General features: G+C 43.5%; 1 protein-coding gene across 1 annotated transcript in view; it reads left to right on the top strand.

Moving 5' to 3' along the window:
- Positions 1 to 211: 211 nt before the first annotated feature.
- LOC126203316 (scavenger receptor class B member 1-like) overlaps positions 212 to 18855 on the top strand; it is a 390661-nt gene continuing 372017 nt past the window's right edge. Inside the window, exon 1 of the mRNA XM_049937582.1 lies at positions 212 to 989. Within this exon, the coding sequence (XP_049793539.1) occupies positions 779 to 989 (211 nt within the window). The 5' untranslated portion in view covers positions 212 to 778. The remainder of the gene's footprint in view (positions 990 to 18855) is intronic.

An 18855-nucleotide genomic window follows, 5' to 3' on the forward strand; every position in this document is an offset into this window, starting at 1 on the left:
AGTCTGCGTGGCGTGCGGCCTTGCCGGCGTCCTCCTCCGGCTGCAGCCCGCTGCCTGCAGCTGGGGGAGGGGCGGCTGTGGGTCGGTTCGGAGGGACCGCGTGGTAGCCGCTGCTGCTGCTGCCGCTGCCGCCGCCGCCAGCGCGCCGCCACTGGGTCGCAGTCGCTCACTCGCCGCTGGCTCCGACGGCACGTCCGCAGACACACGCAGCTGGACCAGCGCACCGCGCGGCGACGCACCGCTCTCCACTCCCTCCGCAGGACTCGCCGGTTGTTTCGCTGTACGCTTCGATACTACCGAAACTTCTAAAAAAATAGACAAATTACTGAAACTGTTTCTGCAATACTAATCTTAACACTGTTCTATATCCAAAAAAAGTTCGGAGTAACTAGGACATATCCAACTGGTACTGCCTGATTATTTCGAACACTTTTTGTGGTGCCTTTGAGACCCGACATTTTCATCTTGTCCACCAGTCCTGTCGTGTCACTTTCTGTTGGGCTAATTTGCTTAAGCAAACTAGACAGTGTTATACTAGTCGTTCAGTTGGTGCTCCATCCTACACCGCGTGATTTTGTGCTCTGCAAAGACATTTATGCGTAAGATTCTTTGCGCCTGCGAAGTGCGCTGCATCGGAGACCGACTTAGGGAAACAAGTTTTCGATTCTGCCAGCTCCGCCTTGTCGTGCGTCGCCAGTTCCAGTGAGGTGCAATCGTCTGTCGCGAAGGCTCGCAAACGCACTGCCGGTAGGGAAGAGGTAGACACCGGCGTAGAGAGATGAGGGTTCTGGGGAAGTCTCTGTGCCTAGACGGCCAACAGAGGCGCCAGCCCGCGCCGCCGGCGCCCGCAGACAAGGCGTCTCCCTTGGACGCCGCCGCCGTCAGCCTCATGGCGTCGCCGGCGAGTCGCGACGCAGACGAAGAGGTCTCCAAGCAACCGCCGCCGCTGCCACCGCGTAACCGGCAAGAGAGGTCGCTCAGCACCAAACGTAAGTACAACGACGTCTGTTCATGCGAACTCACTTTTGCCACTATGTACGACCATTGTCATGTTTAGTCACAGCGCCATCTGCTTTTAATAACATTGGTCTAATAACATAAAATTTTTTAGGGTTCTGCATCTCAATCGGTAAAAACAGAACCATTATTGCATTTTGTTGTTCATCTGCCAAAACCCCTTTTTCTGAGGAAATCTATGAAACTTACTAAGGTCTACGGTCCCTTGGCGCTATAAGAAATTGAAGCTTGTAAGTCAACGCAATAGAAATATACGAAAATTTGTATCACTTAATTTGTTACTTGCAGACTCACTCATCAGAAGTAATAGTTGACCTTGACTCATGAAATTTGCCAAAAAGGAAGGTTTCGCAGTACAGTCAAAGAAAAAAAATCCAGAAATTGTTAAGTTGTAACTACGAGGGTTATTCAGAAAATAAGGTCCGATCGATCGCGAAATGGAAACCACAGTGAAAATCCGAAAGTGTCTCTAGTATAACCATCGATCGCATCACGTCGCTCTTTTAAATTCTGATCTACAGTTAGCACGTAATGAAGTCTGCAAAACGGTGATTCGCACCAAGTATCAGCGCCTGCGAGAGATTTCGCCTGATTACATGCAGCCCACACAACGTAACTGTCATGCATTTCCTTCTTCATGACAATCATCGGCCACACATTGCAGGGGCAATGAGATGGCTCCTGCGGCGTTTCCGATAGGAAGTGTCTCGTCACCCACCATGCAGCATGGACTCGCCTCCCTCTGACTTCCTTGTCTGCTTACAAGAACGGCTAGATACGAAGACAACATTTTGCCACAGACAACAAGCTGCAGATTAACGTAGAGAATTGGTAGCAAGCATAAGCGGCTGCTTTCTGTGATGAGGTTATTGGAGAGTTGGTACAATGCTACGACAAATGTGCCAGTCAGAGCAGCGATTGTCTAGAAAAGTAGTTGGAAGGTGTAGCTAACTGTTGCAAACAAAACATTTTTTATTTGCGCTGTCCGATCGATCGCGAAATGGAAACCACAGTGAAAATCCGAAAGTGTCTCTAGTATAACCATCGTGACCCATTGGACCTTACTTTCCCAAATGCCCTTGTATATCACACGCAAAAAAAAGAAAAAAAATTCATTTGTTACCCGGCTGTTTATCGGTTGGTTCTTTTGTTAAGACCCCTTTATCTCAGGTACAGGTTGACGTATCAAGTTGAAATTTATGTCACATACTAACGTCTATGGTTCAATGGCGGTGTAATAAATGTCAGCTTCTAAGTTAATGCCGTCGAAAGATGTTTTTGTTGCATATTTTGACTCTCGCAAACTCACTGATCAAAACATATAGGGTACTTGAATCATGAAATTTGGTAAGAAGCAAGGTTTCACATTGCAACCATAAGAAATAATTTTAAAAATTATTAATTCGTACTTATATCACTTGACGTTCGCCCCTCGTGGTCTCGCGGTAGCGTTCTCGCTTTCCGAGCGCAGGGTCCCGGGTTCGATTCCCGCCGGGGTCAGGGATTTTTCCTGCCTCGAGATGACTGGGTGTTGCTGTGTCGTCTTCATCATCGTCATTCATGCCCATTACGGTCGGAGGAAGGCAACGGCAAACCACCTCCATTAGGACCTTGCCTAGTAAGGCGGTGCGGGTCTCCCGCATCGTTCCCCTACGCACTGTAAAGAAGCATGGGACTTCATTTCCATTTTTTTCATATCACTTGACAATAACTTTTTATCATTTATTATCACACCATCTGTCTGTCTGTCTGTCTGTTAAGACCCCTTCTTCTCGGTAACTGGTAGACATAACAAATTGAAATTTATGTGACATACTAACAAGGGAAGGCCGCCAATTGTGAAAATCAGATTCGATTCATACTGCGCATACTAAAAGCTCATGGCCAGAGGTGTAATGTGGCAAAGAATCAAGATGCACTTCTCAGACGTTGTCGAGAAAATCGACAGTTAAAAGAAACCGTTGCGGGGAAATACTGAAATACTCTCTACGATTAATAATTTTCTACAGCGTCGTGGCGCAGCGGTAAGCGCTTGGGTTCGCAATCTGAAGGTCGCCGGATCGAATCTCGCGTCATGCAACCTTTTTTTTAGTATTTGTTTTTTGTAGTTCAAATATATATATATATATATATATATATATATATATATATATATAATTCCCGGCAATCAGTTGCAACAATTCTGCATATAATAAGTTGTTGAAAGTCGTTCGTCGTGGAAAAACTGGCGACTTCGAATATCATTATGTTTTTCGCAAACAAAGTTGTATTTCACAAATGTTATTAATTGTCTTCGTAATATTAACCACGTATAGTTAAAGGAAGACGTAGAAACGGTATTCCGAAACGAATACGTATAGCGTAAGTCAAACGTTCGAATTAGAATAGAGACCCCACGAACACAAATTTGCTGCGGCAGGTATGAAATATAAACTCCATTACTCGCTCGTTACACTTGAAGGACAGATGTTGAATGGGCCGAAACGAGCCGCCGCATAACAGCGTAGTTGCCTGCTAACTTCGAAAGAAGGTAGATGCGGTCCCTAGCGCAACTTATAACATCGTCGAAAATCAGTGCGGACGGGAGTGCTTTGGTACACCCTGTTAAAAAAACGGAAAAATGGAGGCGGTACAATTGGAGAGCGATCCGCCTTCACCAACATGCATAGCAATTCATTAGTAGTTTATATATATATATATATATATATATATATATATATATATATATATATATATATATATATATATTACAAAAAACTAATAATAAAAAAAATTGCATGGCGCGAGATTCGATCCCGCGACCTTCGGATTTCAAACCCGACCGCTTACCGCTGCGCCACGACGCTGTAGAAAATTATGAATCGTAGAGAGTATTTCACCGCAACGGTTTCTTTTAACTGTCGATTTTCTCGACAACGGCTGAGAAGTGCATCTTGGTGCTTTGCCACATTACACCTATGGCCATAAGCTTTTATTATGCGCAGTATGAATGGAATCTGAATTTCACAATTGGCGGCCTCCCCTTGTAAGGCCCACCGAGCGAGGTGGCGTAGTGGTTAGCATACTGGACTCGCATTCGGGAGAACGACGGTTCACACCCGTGTCCGGCCATCGTGATTTAGGTTTTGCGTAATTTCCCTAAATCACTCCAGGCTAATGCTGGGATGGTTCCTTTGAAAGGGCTCGGCCGACTACCTTCCCTAATCCGATGAGATCGATGACCTCGCTGTTTGGTCTCTTCCTCCAAACAACCCAACCCAACTAAGGCCCAAGGTTCACTGGCAGTGTAATAAATGCCATCTTCTAAGTCAATGGAATCAAAAGATATGGGGCCCTTTATGCCACATGTTTTGGCTCTGGCAAACTCACTAACCAAAAGTTATAGGGGACTTCCTGTTGGTCTAGAATCATGAAATTTGGTAGGAACCAAAGTTTGACGGTACCAGTAAAGGGAAAAATCTGAAATAGTTAATTTTTAATTATCTCAAAAGAAAATCTTGGAGTCCCTGGGACAAATATCTCGAGAGCGCAACGTCGATAACAGGCAAATATCGATTTCCAGTCAGTGGGCGAGTAATACTCGTGCGCTGCCAGTTTTTTTTTTCTGTCAGGTTTCTATGTCGTTGGATTCACCTATGCTTGCGGTCTTGTTTTCAGAGATTAAACTAGATTTTCTATGCCGCGCAATACTTCTGAGATACAAAATAACGATATCGATTTAATTTCAAGATGTGGTGTACACTCAGTGATTATAGTATCAATTGTTGGCGCAAGTTTTACGTCTTTTTGGCACTTGAAACTAAAACTGAAAATCTTCCTGGAACGTTTTGAAAGCCGCCGTTGAGCGTCCGTGGTCTCTTCCACCGCCATCTCTAATGATTTCTCTGATCAAAACGCTTATCACAATTCTGGAGCTTTTCTCCGGACATATCGAAAAAGCTTCGGACTTGAATTGGATATCGAAGGTTTCTCTTCGGCCTTTGTCGTCCACGGGACGCATTTTACAATATGCGAGTGCAAAGTTCGGTGAATGGCTCCAGAAAGTAAAGGAAGAAGAGCTACGAACAAAAGACTTTTACTAGCCTTCAAAGCAACCACTATTATTCAAAGAACATCATATTCTCCATTTACTGTAGAAATTACATGTCACTATTGCAGTTTCGGCCTTAGGACATTTTCAAGAGGTACTGCAAAAGATTTTGTTCAAGCAGATGTCGGACTTAAAAATCTCTGACATGTGATGAAGCAAAATCTTTTGCATTATCTTTTGAAAATGGCGCTAAGGCCGCAACTCCAACAGTGAAATGAACAATTTCTACCGTCAACGGCGTACATGATGTTTCTTAAAATACATGACTCTGAACCCCGACCATGAGAAGTTAATCATCATCGGCTTCAGTACACATCTGACATCGGTTTAAAACTGCTGGAAACCGTCACAAAACTATTCTTATGGTACAGCTCCGAGCACCGTGGTCACGCGTTACTGGATATCCGCAATGTATGCGAACGTTCGTGAACGGTAGTGCTTACGCTGTCTTTGCCTGTCATCAACTATTCTGATCTCATTCTCAAAGACAGCAGCGGTTCACCCGCAGGCACCAGTAGAGCTCATGTAGAAGATAAGCGAAGACAGTGCAAGCGTTATTGCTTACGAATATTCGCAGACTATGCCGTTATCGTACAACACACCACGGTGTTTCGAGCTATTCCACAAGAAACGTTTGCTGCCAGCTGCCAACTGCTTTACAACCCACTTCAGAATTGTATTGTTGCTAATAGTGGTTACTTTGAAGGCCAGTAAAGGTATTTTGCTTGTAACTCCTGTTTCCTTTATTTTATAGACGATTTAACGACCTCCCAAGGCGCCCCTTCTATTGCCCTCTTACTCTACAGCTGCGTTTGCCGCTAACGAGTATTCCCCTATCCTGGGCACGCTTCGTTGGTTCTTACTAGATGAATCTTTCACGATGCGCGCTGCTCTTCTTTGGATCTTCTGCTTTTATCACTCTTATCAGGGATAGGTCCCAGAGTAACGATCACTATTCAAATATCTTTAGAACACTGGTTTTGTGAGCTACCTCCGTGGTATGTGGATTAGGTTTCCAGAGAATTCTTCCAATAAATCTGGCATCTATCTTTTCGTGGGTTTGATTTTTTGCGGTTATTCCAATTTAAGTCGCTCCTTACGCATACTTACGGATATTGTATGAATCGGATTCCTTCCATTGACTGTTCTGCAGTCATACAATAATGGGTCATTCCTTTCATTTATGCATAGTGACCGGCCATTGTGGCCGAGCGGTTCTAGGCGCTTCAGTGCGGAACCGTGCTGTTGCTACGGTCGCAGGTTCGAATCCCGCCTCGGGCATGGATGTGTGTGATGTCCTTAGTTAGGTTTAAGTAGTTCTAAGCCTAGGGGACTGATGACCTCCGATGTTAGGTCCCATAGTGCTTAGAGCCATTTGAACCATTTTTATGTATAATATGCAACATTATGTGTAGGTCAAATGTTAATCTCTGTACCAAGCGACAATCCTCTCGAAATATTCCTGCATTTAGCTACTGTTTTGTAGCCCTGCGACGTCTATACATAGAACAAAATCATCTGCGAACAACCTGATTCAGTTACGACGTTATCCCCCGGGTCATTAATACATACTGTGAAAATTCATGATCCTACAGTACAACCTTGGGGAACATCAAAAGTTTCTTTCGTCTGAAGATTTGTCTCTGTTAAGAATGATTACTTCCGAAGATAGGCGCAAATAAGTACCATATTCAATAAAACTTTTATGTGTATACGACTGTGGAGTCATGTTGTTACAGTGACCAAGGTTTCGGACAATGTTGCAAGTGGCCTTCCTCAGGGTGGTGTGTTTGCTACGTAGTGTTTACTGCATGCCTCTCTGCTGTAGGCCACTTACAACATTGGCCGAAAAGTTGACCAGCATAACAACATGACGACGCTGTCATCTACTTGAAAAATCTTTACTGAAGATGAGAACGACCGAGAAAGCCTACAACTACATCTACATCTACATTCCCGCTCTGCACGACGCTGTAAACTACATGGCAGAGGTCACTTTCCATTGTACCAGTTATTAGGGCTTCTTCCCGTGGATTTCGGGAAGAACGTTTAAATGTCCCTGTGCGTACTGATCTAATCCTGTCTTTAGGATTGCTACGGGAGCTATAACTAGGGGTTGTGGTATATTCCTAGAGTCTTATCTTAATACCAGTTCTAGAACTATTGTGAGCAGGTTTCCTCAGGATTGTTTGCGTCTATCTGCACGTGTTCGCCACCTCAGTTACTACAGCATCTTTGTGACATTCTCCCACTGGTCAAAGAAAAAGCTTTGACTATTCTTACTGCCCTTCTGTTTGTCCTATTTGGTACGCGTCCCTCAAACGTGAGCAGTAATATAGGATGGGTCGCACGAATGATTGCGTTTCCCTCGTATTGTAGCAATAAACTAAAATCTGCCACCTGCGTGGTCATGACGTTTCATCCTGGTATGTATATGAGTTGACCGATGCCAACTGTGACTCGTTGATACTGTCGACATAGAGTATTACCTTTTTTGCTATGTGAATTGAACAATTTGACATTTTTGATTTAAATTAACTTGTCAATCCTTGTCCTACTTTGAAAGCTTATCAAGGTCTGACTGATATTTGTGCAGATTTTATCAGAACTTACTTCATCGTAGTCGTAAATAGCAGCATAATCGGCGAAAAGTCTGTGCTGGCTATTAATATTTTCTACAGGTCATTAATAAACGACACGTACAGCAAGGGTCATAACATTTCCCTGGGGCGCACACGAAGTTACTTCTAAGTCTGTGTATGATTCTCCGTTCAAAATAAGATTATGTGTCCTCGCTGTCAAAAAGTCCTCATTCTGGTAACAAAATTTCGTTTAATACCTCATACGCTCGATGTTTTGATAACAAGCGTTCTAGTGGTACTTAGTCAAACGCTTTTCCTAAATAGGAAAATATTGCGTCTATCTGTCTGCCTTGATCCATGGCTACCCTGATATAATAAATATTGTATACAATATGTGCCCTGTCAAAATGTCGAGGGTGGTTAAGGCTTCTGCCCAAGGTGTCATTTTTGAGTAGAGTGCAACAGAAAAAGCAGGTGAAAAAATAGTAATGACATCGCTTCTGAACATTACGTATGGATGTCGCGGTACGAAGAGTTGCTAAACATACGTTCGAAAATGGCATTCATGACTGTTATATCCCGTCGAGAAGTAAGGTTATTTGTCGCACCAACTGTTTATGTGATTTTCAGTTCTATATGTACATGTTAACCTAACTTATAATTCGCAAATCATCTCACTGTTTATGGTGGATATCATTTCTGCTTTTTCTGTTGCACTCTTAAACGAGGTACAATTAATTTGATTTATTCGTCGTGGTCATTTCGCGGTATGCTAATAGGAGATAATATGTTACTTGACTCGTCATGTGTCCGCAGCTCGTGGTCGTGCGGTAGCGTTCTCGCATCCCGCGCCCGGGTTCCCGGGTTCGATTCCCGGCGGGGTCAGGGATTTTCTCTGCCTCGAGATGACTGGGTGTTGTGTGATGTCCTTAGGTTAGTTAGGTTTAAGTAGTTCTAAGTTCTAGGGAACTGATGACCATAGATGTTAAGTCACATAGTGCTCAGAGCAAATTGAACCATGTGACTCGTCATGTAACGTGCATTCCAATAATTGTAAGAAGTTAAGGACAAACAGTAACTCATCGTGCCTCCATTGTAGCTTCCACCGTTGGATATGATCAGCATCTACATTCTTGTGGTTACTAAACGAATCTCTGACAAAATGCCCTTCTCTCGTCTGGATCACCTCTATTTTCATTACTAATAAGGCAATCTGTCACATACAACATTTAAATCTACGATGCCAACACTCTAGTATAACGCTTGGTGGTGTTTACAACATGTACATGTCTTGTAGTTAGACATTTGTTAAATGCTTGAATGTGTGTGTACAGATTGTAGAACTGCTGGAACCATGTATCTATTTCCATGAGCTCTTCAAATGAAACTTCCTGGCAGATTAAAACTGTGTGCCGGACCGAGACTCGAACTCGGGATCTTTGCCTTTCACGGGCAAGTGCTCTACCACCTCAGCTACCCAAGCACGACTCACGCCCCGTCCTCACAGCTTTACTTCTGCCAGTAACTTGTCTCCTACCTTCCAAACTTTACTGAAGCTCTCCTGCGAACCTTCCAGAACTAGCACTCCTTTCTTTCAGGAGGTCATCAGTCTTTCTGAGGTCATCAGTCCCATAGGACTTAGAACTACTTAAACCTAACTAACCTAAGGACAGCACACACATCCATGCCCGAGGCAAGATTCGAATCAGCGACCGTAGCGGTCTCGCGGTTCCAGGCTGAAGCGCCTAGAACCGCCCGGCCACACCGGCCGGCCCGTGAGCTCTTCTCTCAACAAAAAACTTACGTGTTTGTAGTCATGCAAGCGTGCTTCTCGTAATGTGAACAATGCGAAATAACCTACAAATGGTTCAAAATACGGAAATAGGGTTGCCGACAGGATAGCATTTCTGAAACAGACAAATGATTTTCTGACCTTATTTTTTTTTACGTTACTTATATTTATTTTCAGCGATTACTGAGAGCCCTTGAAAAGAGGACAGCAGAGACTGACCGCAGAAAATGTTGTAAACGCGAGAGTACAGAGCAGTTCCCGTCCCGTTTAAGGAGATTTACGTAGCGGTGAAACTGTAGTCTATAGCCGGCCGGCTATCATAGCTACCACTTTGTCTGACTTTCTCGTAATAAATTCAACTTCGAACGTTAAGAGTTATCATACTTCCAATTACTGTCTGGTGCTGTTATAAACGTGGATAGATACATTTAAAATATTGAAACTTGTATATGTCGTTAAATAAAGTTACGATCATAAAACAGCAACAAAATATGTGCCTATTTACGTACTTCGAAAAAATTGTTTCAATATAGTGAACAAACTTTAATCTAGTAGCGTTATTCGCTATGCGCGAAGACCATGTACATAAAGGAAAAACTGAGTCAAGTTTATTCCGATATCCTACGATACCTGTGATTAACAACTGCTCACGGTAACAATATTGTCCTAGAATTACCTAAATTAATTTAAAATTATTGTTGTACATCGTTACCTTTTTTCTTCATGGGTCCACAGCTGTAGAAAACTATTCTTGGTTTGTTGGTCGTTCTTAGGTCCCAAGCTTTCTCGGTAAAATTGATAATCACCGAATTGCCCAAGTTTCTACCGATTTCGCGCACAATATTTCTACAGCTTCCGTAGTAGTGTTCTTCCGTTGAGTAGGGAGCACATGTCGGCTAACAGCTTTCTGTCTACCGTGGAGAAAGTGAGAAAACTAAATCGAATAGTATAATTGCGTAGGCTTCCGCGGCCAGAGTCAATCGACATAAACGTTTTCTGGGTATGGGTCAGACCCAGAAGACGGCCGCTGCAACCGTGGCCGAAACGTTGGTTTTTCTCTAGCAGCAGTAGTTTTACATATTATGACGCGGTACCATACCCAGAAAACTTTTATGTCGACTGAATCGAAGAGGCTGCAAACACGGAAATCTGGAGCTTTACAATGTCAGGTCGCAACCCAATTCTTTTCGATGTATTTAATTCGGCGTTAGTAAACTATTTTTACCTTTCTCACGACAACAAAATTATTCTTTAACATGTCTGAAGGAAGAACAAAATGGAACGTTCGTATTTAAGCGCACCACAAATCCTGATCCAGATCACTGTAGGAATCACATGGATTGCCATTAAGTTGCAACACGTCCTCTGTTGCCGAAATCCAATTACCATACAATACTTTAAAACTAGTCTGCGCTGTTTTGTCTGGTCTAGCAGCGTCAAACGGTCTTCTGGCGAGGCTATTTCGATGTCTACTAGGACAGACACGAGCCTGGTAACAAACCAAAAGTCAGTTACCTAACATTATTTCTTTGAGGTGGTAGTTAAAATTTTCAGCCTGTCTTTCACAAATGTGTGCTTTCTAAAACTCAGACGGATGTTCATCAGAACTTCGTTGTTTTATTCAGCTGATGACAAATATCCAGATTCTGCAACACCGTCATAAGTAGTTGTTACAAATAATATACAGTACGAAAGCAAAACCTCAGAAAACTAAAAAGGAAAGATCGACTGTTCTGCAAAACTTAAGGACGATATGGATACTAAGTAACTCAATGGAAATGAATGAAAGTGCGAGAGCATTTTTCCAGTAGTGGAAAAACAGCCGGACATCACATGAGGTGAGGTCTGCGTGACTGTAGCGTCAAATGGGTCTGGTCACTCAACACGAGGCAGTTGCAGGAAAAGACAGGGTGTGCCGATCAGCGAGCAGTTACGGTTCACTGTGGTGGTTTCTTCATTACGACAAGGCCCAAAGACAACATTTGGATGGCTACGTACGGCGAAGAATCATGGAGAAGCTAGAAGAAGAATGTAACTCAGGTCTCAGCATTATTTCACCTGCATGCGGAGGGTTCCGAACCACAGGCCACTGCTGCCCGAAGGAGAGAAGTCGGTCAACCACGATCAACAACACCAGCAGATGACAGCTACGTAATGCAGCAGACTAGAATGGGCCCACGACAATCAGCGGGTGCAATTGCAACCACTTTTAACAGGACTCCAAGGCAGACGATTTGTCGCTCTACTGCGGCACAGCCGGCCGCGGTGGTCTAGCGGTTCTGGCGCTGCAGTCCGGAACCGCGGGACTGCTACGGTCGCAGGTTCGAATCCTGCCTCGGGCATGGGTGTGTGTGATGTCCTTAGGTTAGTTAGGTTTAAGTAGTTCTAAGTTCTAGGGGACTTATGACCTAAGATGTTGAGTCCCATAGTGCTCCGAGCCATACTGCGGCACAACTGCGCGGGGTTGGTCTGCTTACCTGAAAACTAGTTCCGTTGTCATCCACGCATTGGCGGCAGCGCTGGAACAACGAGGAGTGAGGTGGCGTGTTCTTCACGGTGAGAGTGACTATTCTGGACCTACCCTCATACGGCGAGACGTGGGAACACATAATGCACACAGTAACATCGTCGAACATGACCGTTTTCGTGAACCGGATGTTATACTGTGGGGCGTAGTGTCTTGCAGATTATTAACATCGAAGTCATTGAACGCTTTAGATCCCCCTTGTGAGTCTTTGAAGGGGTTTATACGGGCCTAACTTCATTTTTAAGGACGATAAAGCGCGACTGCATTGAACAGTGCCGGTGGAGGAACCCTTGGAACGTGAGGATATTCGTTGAATGAAATGCTTGCCCGTTTTCCCCATTCAAATCACATGGAGCACGGATCGGATGCCTTGGGGAGACGTCTTCAGCACGTCACCGCCCGCCAACGACATTCTTTAGCGTCGACGGCGTTGTTCGAGGAATGGAGCGCCCTCCTAAACAACTCCTTGTCAACTTTGTTGTTGGCGTGGGAGCATGTAGCAGAACGAGTAGTGCTGTGCGTCGTTATCATACACCTTTTGAAGAACCGTTTCCCGCCTTTTGTAATTTGCAGGCGACTACCATAAATCGCGGTGACTGCAGTGTCATTATCCTTTTTGAATAAAAATGTAATTTCTGTTCGTCTCGTTGTTGCTCACCAGGGTGAAATTTACAAGAAACATGTCATTAGAAGCAGCACTATTTAATTTGGAAGGAAACGGTAGTAAAAACTGAGATTTAGCATCATTTTCTGTATCTCTATATCTAAATTTATCCACAAGTCACATTACTATGCGAATCAGAGGTTACCTCGCGCACAACTTTAAATCGTCCTTCCCCTTTATTGTGTTCCAGTCAACAATGGGGCACAAGAAACCTCGACTATCTCTAATTTTTCCTTCATGTTCCATAGGAGAGGATATACAGGGTGTTTCAAAAATGACTGGTATATTTGAAACGGCAATACAAACTAAACGACCAGCGAGCAGCGATAGAAATACACCGTTTGTTGCAATATGCTTGGGACAACAGTACATTTTCAGGCAGACAAACTTTCGAAATTACAGTAGATACAATTGTCAACAACAGATGGCGCTGCGGTCTGGGAAACTCTATAGTACGATATTTTCCACATATCCACCATGCGTAGCAATAATATGGCGTAGTCTCTGAATGAAATTACCCGAAACCTTTGACAACGTGTCTGGCGGAATGGCTTCACATGCAGATGAGATGTACTGCTTCAGCTGTTCAATTGTTTCTGGATTCTGGCGGTACACCTGGTCTTTCAAGTGTCCCCACAGAAAGAAGTCACAGGGGTTCATGTCTGGCGAATAGGGAGGCCAATCCACGCCGCCTCCTGTATGTTTCGGATAGCCCAAAGCAATCACACGATCATCGAAATATTCATTCAGGAAATTAAAGACGTCGGCCGTGCGATGTGGCCGGGCACCATCTTGCATAAACCACGAGGTGTTCGCAGTGTCGTCTAAGGCAGCTTGTACCGCCACAAATGCACGAAGAATGTCCAGATAGCGTGATGCAGTAATCGTTTCGGATCTGAAAAATGGGCCAATGATTCCTTTGGAAGAAATGGCGGCCCAGACCAGTACTTTTTGAGGATGCAGGGACGATGGGACTGCAACATGGGGCTTTTCGGTTCCCCATATGCGCCAGTTCTGTTTATTGACGAAGCCGTCCAGGTAAAAATAAGCTTCGTCAGTAAACCAAATGCTGCCCACATGCATATCGCCGTCATCAGTCCTGTGCACTATATCGTTAGCGAATGTCTCTCGTGCAGCAATGGTAGCGGCGCTGAGGGGTTGCCGCGTTTGAATTTTGTATGGATAGAGGTGTAAACTCTGGCGCATGAGACGATACGTGGACGTTGGCGTCATTTGGACCGCAGCTGCAACACGGCGAACGGAAACCCGAGGCCGCTGTTGGATCACCTGCTGCACTAGCTGCGCGTTGCCCTCTGTGGTTGCCGTACGCGGTCGCCCTACCTTTCCAGCACGTTCATCCGTCACGTTCCCAGTCCGTTGAAATTTTTCAAACAGATCATTTATTGTATCGCTTTTCGGTCCTTTGGTTACATTAAACCTCCGTTGAAAACTTCGTCTTGTTGCAACAACACTGTGTTCTAGGCGGTGGAATTCCAACACCAGAAAAATCCTCTGTTCTAAGGAATAAACCATGTTGTCCACAGCACACTTGCACGTTGTGAACAGCACACGCTTACAGCAGAAAGACAACGTACAGAATGGCGCACCCACAGACTGCGTTGTCTTCTATATCTTTCACATCACTTGCAGCGCCATCTGTTGTTGAAAATTGTAACTACTATAATTTCGAAAGTTTGTCCGCCTGAAAATGTACTGTTGTCCCAAGCATATTGCAACAAACGGTGTATTTCTATCGCTGCTCGTTTAGTTTTTATTGCCGTTTCAAATATACCGGTCATTTTTGAAACACTCTCTAAGTGGAATCAAAATTTTGGTCCACTCTTCTATGCATCAACGATCTCGTAATTTCAATACTAAAACACACCGCGATGCACAACGCCTCTCTTGTAGCAGTTGCCACTTGAGTTTGAGGCTTTAGCGTTTAACAAACGAACCAATGACGGAATACACTACCCTCATGTTGTACATCTCTGCTTCTTTCAACAGTCTCTTCTGGTAGGGATCCCAGACCGCAGAGCAAAATTCATGTAACAGACGAAGCCACGTCCTTCGTGGGTGGACGACACTTCTTTAGAATTCTTCCAATGAATTTCTGGCACCTGCTTTTCGTACGATTAGTTTTATCTGGTCATTCCACTTTAAACTGCTCCGTACCCATACTCCCAGATATTTAATGAACGTAAGTGTTTCTAGTGTTCGTTCGGCAATCGTGTAATGAAGTAATAACTGATCTTTCCGAATGTTTACGCGGAAAGCGTTACGTTTGTTTACGATAAAGATTGGCTGCCAAGTCCTTAATAAATGGTCGATCGTCTGGAGATTGCATCCATTTCACTACCTTTTCTAGCGATGTGACTTTTCTTTATAAAACAGCATCGTGTATAGTGTAATCAATAATGATTCTATAACACCCATGTGGTACGACCAAATGAAATCGAACTAAATGTAATGGCTGTTGATATATTCCAAAATTTACCTTCAAACGTTCAACATCGAGAACGTAAAATCCTCTGTTCTATTGCGCTGTCAAAGTGCGGTGGCCATTGCTGTCGATATGTTCTATGTTTTCGTGCAGAATTCGCTGGAGATGGTGACTTCAAAGAAAACTTAATTCCTTTCAATACTGGACAGCTATGAGAAGGCAAAGAAAAAGACGCAGCGGCGATTTGAAAAATTGTGGCAGCAATGAACAGAGAGTATGTGAACTGAATAAACACAAGACACAGTAAATTCCAGTAAAGTCTGTCCTTGTAATGGGGCAAATGTGTTCTAAATGACTGATACAAGCACCAGCTGTTTCGTATACAATGTTTAGAATACATGTTAAGAGTCAGTGATCTTTCACTTCCGTACATGCGAAGTAAAGCTCAAGTGATGCAGTAGAATGAACAATGATCGTTTTCTCAGTGCAGTTTTACTACTATTCGGCAACAGTTGAAATGATATCCCCATATGGGAAGAGCCCGACCGTTGCACTCGAAACGTAGAGAAAAAGTTGTAACACAGCGTCTCATACCTGTATGTTAGAGCTGCTATTGCGTAAGACACGCTAGCCGATGCTAATGGACCCACTGCCACAAAAAAGAATCATCCAATGGTAAAATGTTGTAAGCCAGAAGTTGGCCCCCTTTCTTAAGTCACCGTGCCACGAGAGATTTATCACCGTTCACGTCACGTGTTCAACTCTCGTTGTGAAAGCGTAAATGGATGCGTCGGCATGTTCCATGATGGCTTGTCCGTCATTTTACTTCTCAGATTTGAGAACGAGCAGAAACAAGGTATTGGGCCCGATATCCACTGTTGGTATTAAAAGAGTAGTGTGTGGTTATAAGTAAAAATACGGGCAACAAATTATGGTAAAATTACATTGAGAGCTTTCCGATAAGTCGCGACTTACACGCAGTGACATGTTTCACACCAGCTGTGTATTTCTAGATCTCATGGATTTCAAGGGTGACAAGAAACAGGAAGACAATATATAACAACAGGTAATGAAAATAACGCTCTTGAATTATACAAGCTGTGAACAAAGAAAATAAATAAATTACCGAATCGGATGAGTAACGTTCTCGGTGCTCCATTTAACGAAGGCAATACTAAAATTATGAGCAATATCGGTTTCCTCACCAGAATCTCACCACAGAAGTTTCGCGTGTACTTCTTGCAATACTAAAGTAACCGACGGTTTGGGAATATTGCAATAGCCTTGTTTCACTGCCTAGACGGATGCTGCTGGAAATTGGTACTGTCACATATTGCACCTCTATGGATTTCTTAAGAGAACTAACGTCATTGTCAGAAATTTAATTGGTCCAACACGCGTTGGGAGGAAGTAGCTATGCGGAAGCTGTTGGAAGATTACCAAGCGAGTGGATTCGAATGAGTTACTGTTATTTTGGTATTTTTAGTACATCAAATAATTATTATTATCCCGATGGTACAGCAGTCAAAAGGATTTAAGTGGAAAACTATGAGTTGTTGTGGTCTTCAGTCCTGAGACTGGTTTGATGCAGCTCTCCATGCTACTCTATCCTGTGCAAGCTTCTTCATCTCCCAGTACTTACTGCAACTTACATCCTTCTGAATCTGCTTAGTGTAATCATCTATTGGTCTCCCTCTACGATTTTTACCCTCCACGCTGCCCTCCAATGCTAAATTTGTGATCCCTTGATGCCTCAGAACATGTCCTACCAACCGGTCCCTTCTTCTTGTAAACTTATGCCACAAACTCCTCTTCTCCCTAATTCTATCCAATACCTCCTCATTAGTTATGTGATCTACTCCCCTAATCTTCAGCATTCTTCTGTAGCACAACATTTCGAAAGCTTCTATTCTCTTCTTGTCCAAACTGTGTATCGTCCATGTTTCACTTCCATACATGGCTACACTCCATACAATTACTTTCAGAAAAGACTTCCTGACACTTAAATCTACACTCGATATTAACAAATTTCTCTTCTTCAGAAACGCTGTCCTTGCCATTGCCAGTCTACATTTTATATCCTCTCTACTTCGACCATCATCAGTTATTTTGCACCCAAATAGCAAAACTCATTTACTACTTTGTCTCATTACCTAATCCAATTCCCTCAGCATCACCCGACATAATTCGACTACATTCCATTATCCTCGTTTTGCTTTTGTTGATGTTCATCTTATATGCTCCTTTCAAGACACTGTACATTCCGTTCAACTGCTATTCCAGGTCGTTTGCTGTCTCTGACAGAATTACAATGTCATCGGCGAACCTCAAAGTTTTAATTTCTTCCCCATGGATTTTAATACCTACTCCGATATTTCCTTTTGTTTCCTTTACTGCTTGCTCAATATACAGATTTAATAACATCGGGGAAAGGCTACAACCCTGTCTCACTCCCTTCCCAACCACTGCTTTCCTTTCATGCCCCTCGCCTCTTATAACTTCCATCTGGTTCCTGTAAAAATTGTAAATAGCCTTTCGCTCCCTGTATTTTACCCCTGCCACCTTCAGAATTTGTTTGAAAGAGAGTGTTCCAATCAACATTGTCAAAAGCTTTCTCTACAAATGCTAGAAACGTAGGTTTGCCTTTCCTTAATCTTTCTTTTAAGATAAGTCGTAGAGTCAGTATTGCCTCACGTGTTCCAATATTTCTACGGAATCCAAACTGATTTTCCCATGAAGTGAAGCAAAACTGACAACATTAACAGGATACGAACAGCATCTCACAACCGAACTAGGAAAGGATTTTGCTTTTCAGGGAGTCAAGACAGAGGAGCAAAAGCAGAACCTAAAATGCGCTGAACTACGAGGAGAGTTTAATAATGATTTACACTTTTCACAGCGTTCATCTTGCGTTGTTTGACTCATAATCTCAGTTGTATGTGTGTAGTACTTTGGTCTTACCGTAGGTGGCAAGAAAATCACTAGAAGTGCGATCCCTGTATAGCACAATCCATTTTCCCAACTATAGGCATCCAGTGAGGGGACAACTTGGACAATAAGGACAGTGCTGCATAAGGTGGTTTTATCGGAAGGAAGGTATAAGTACTGAGGCTTTTCACAGGCGACTGGTGGCACTGTGTGGAAAGTGTGTACCATCATAAAATTTACTCTTGTACAACGCTCGTCCCAACACGAGTCGGAAAACCATGACTACCTTCGCTGAAATGGGATTCCAGTTAGTGCCACAGCCACCGTATTTTCCTGATATGGCACATTCTGGTTGCAACCTATTTGGGGTGATGAAGAAACCTCTGCGCGGACATAATTTCGCACACATCCAGGAATAGCGAGCAACTGTCCTGAGGTGGGTGCGACAGACTCAAGAAAGGTGGTTCGAGATGGGTCTACAGAAGTTAAAAGGACCAAATAAGGAGGATACAGTGGGTTGGCAGGACCTGGAAACCCATTTCAGCGATCGTTTCCGTGGATAGCTGATAATGCTGTTTTTTTATAGTTTGCCCAACTGGTGGGGCGCTGCTCCTAGCCAGTACCAGTCTCTCGTTTGTTAATGTCCGTTTTATACGCTAAAAGTATTCTCAGTCCACATTCATTAGACTATTAGTTCCATTCAACGAATCCTGTAATTCTTCCGTTCATTGACTGAGGATAACAATGCATTTAGCGAATCATTCATTTAAAAGTCTTTCAGCCTGAATTTTAATCCTACTGTTGAACTCTTT

The sequence above is a fragment of the Schistocerca nitens genome, chromosome 9 (genome assembly GCF_023898315.1).
Source record: "Schistocerca nitens isolate TAMUIC-IGC-003100 chromosome 9, iqSchNite1.1, whole genome shotgun sequence".
Lineage (NCBI taxonomy): Eukaryota > Metazoa > Arthropoda > Insecta > Orthoptera > Acrididae > Schistocerca > Schistocerca nitens.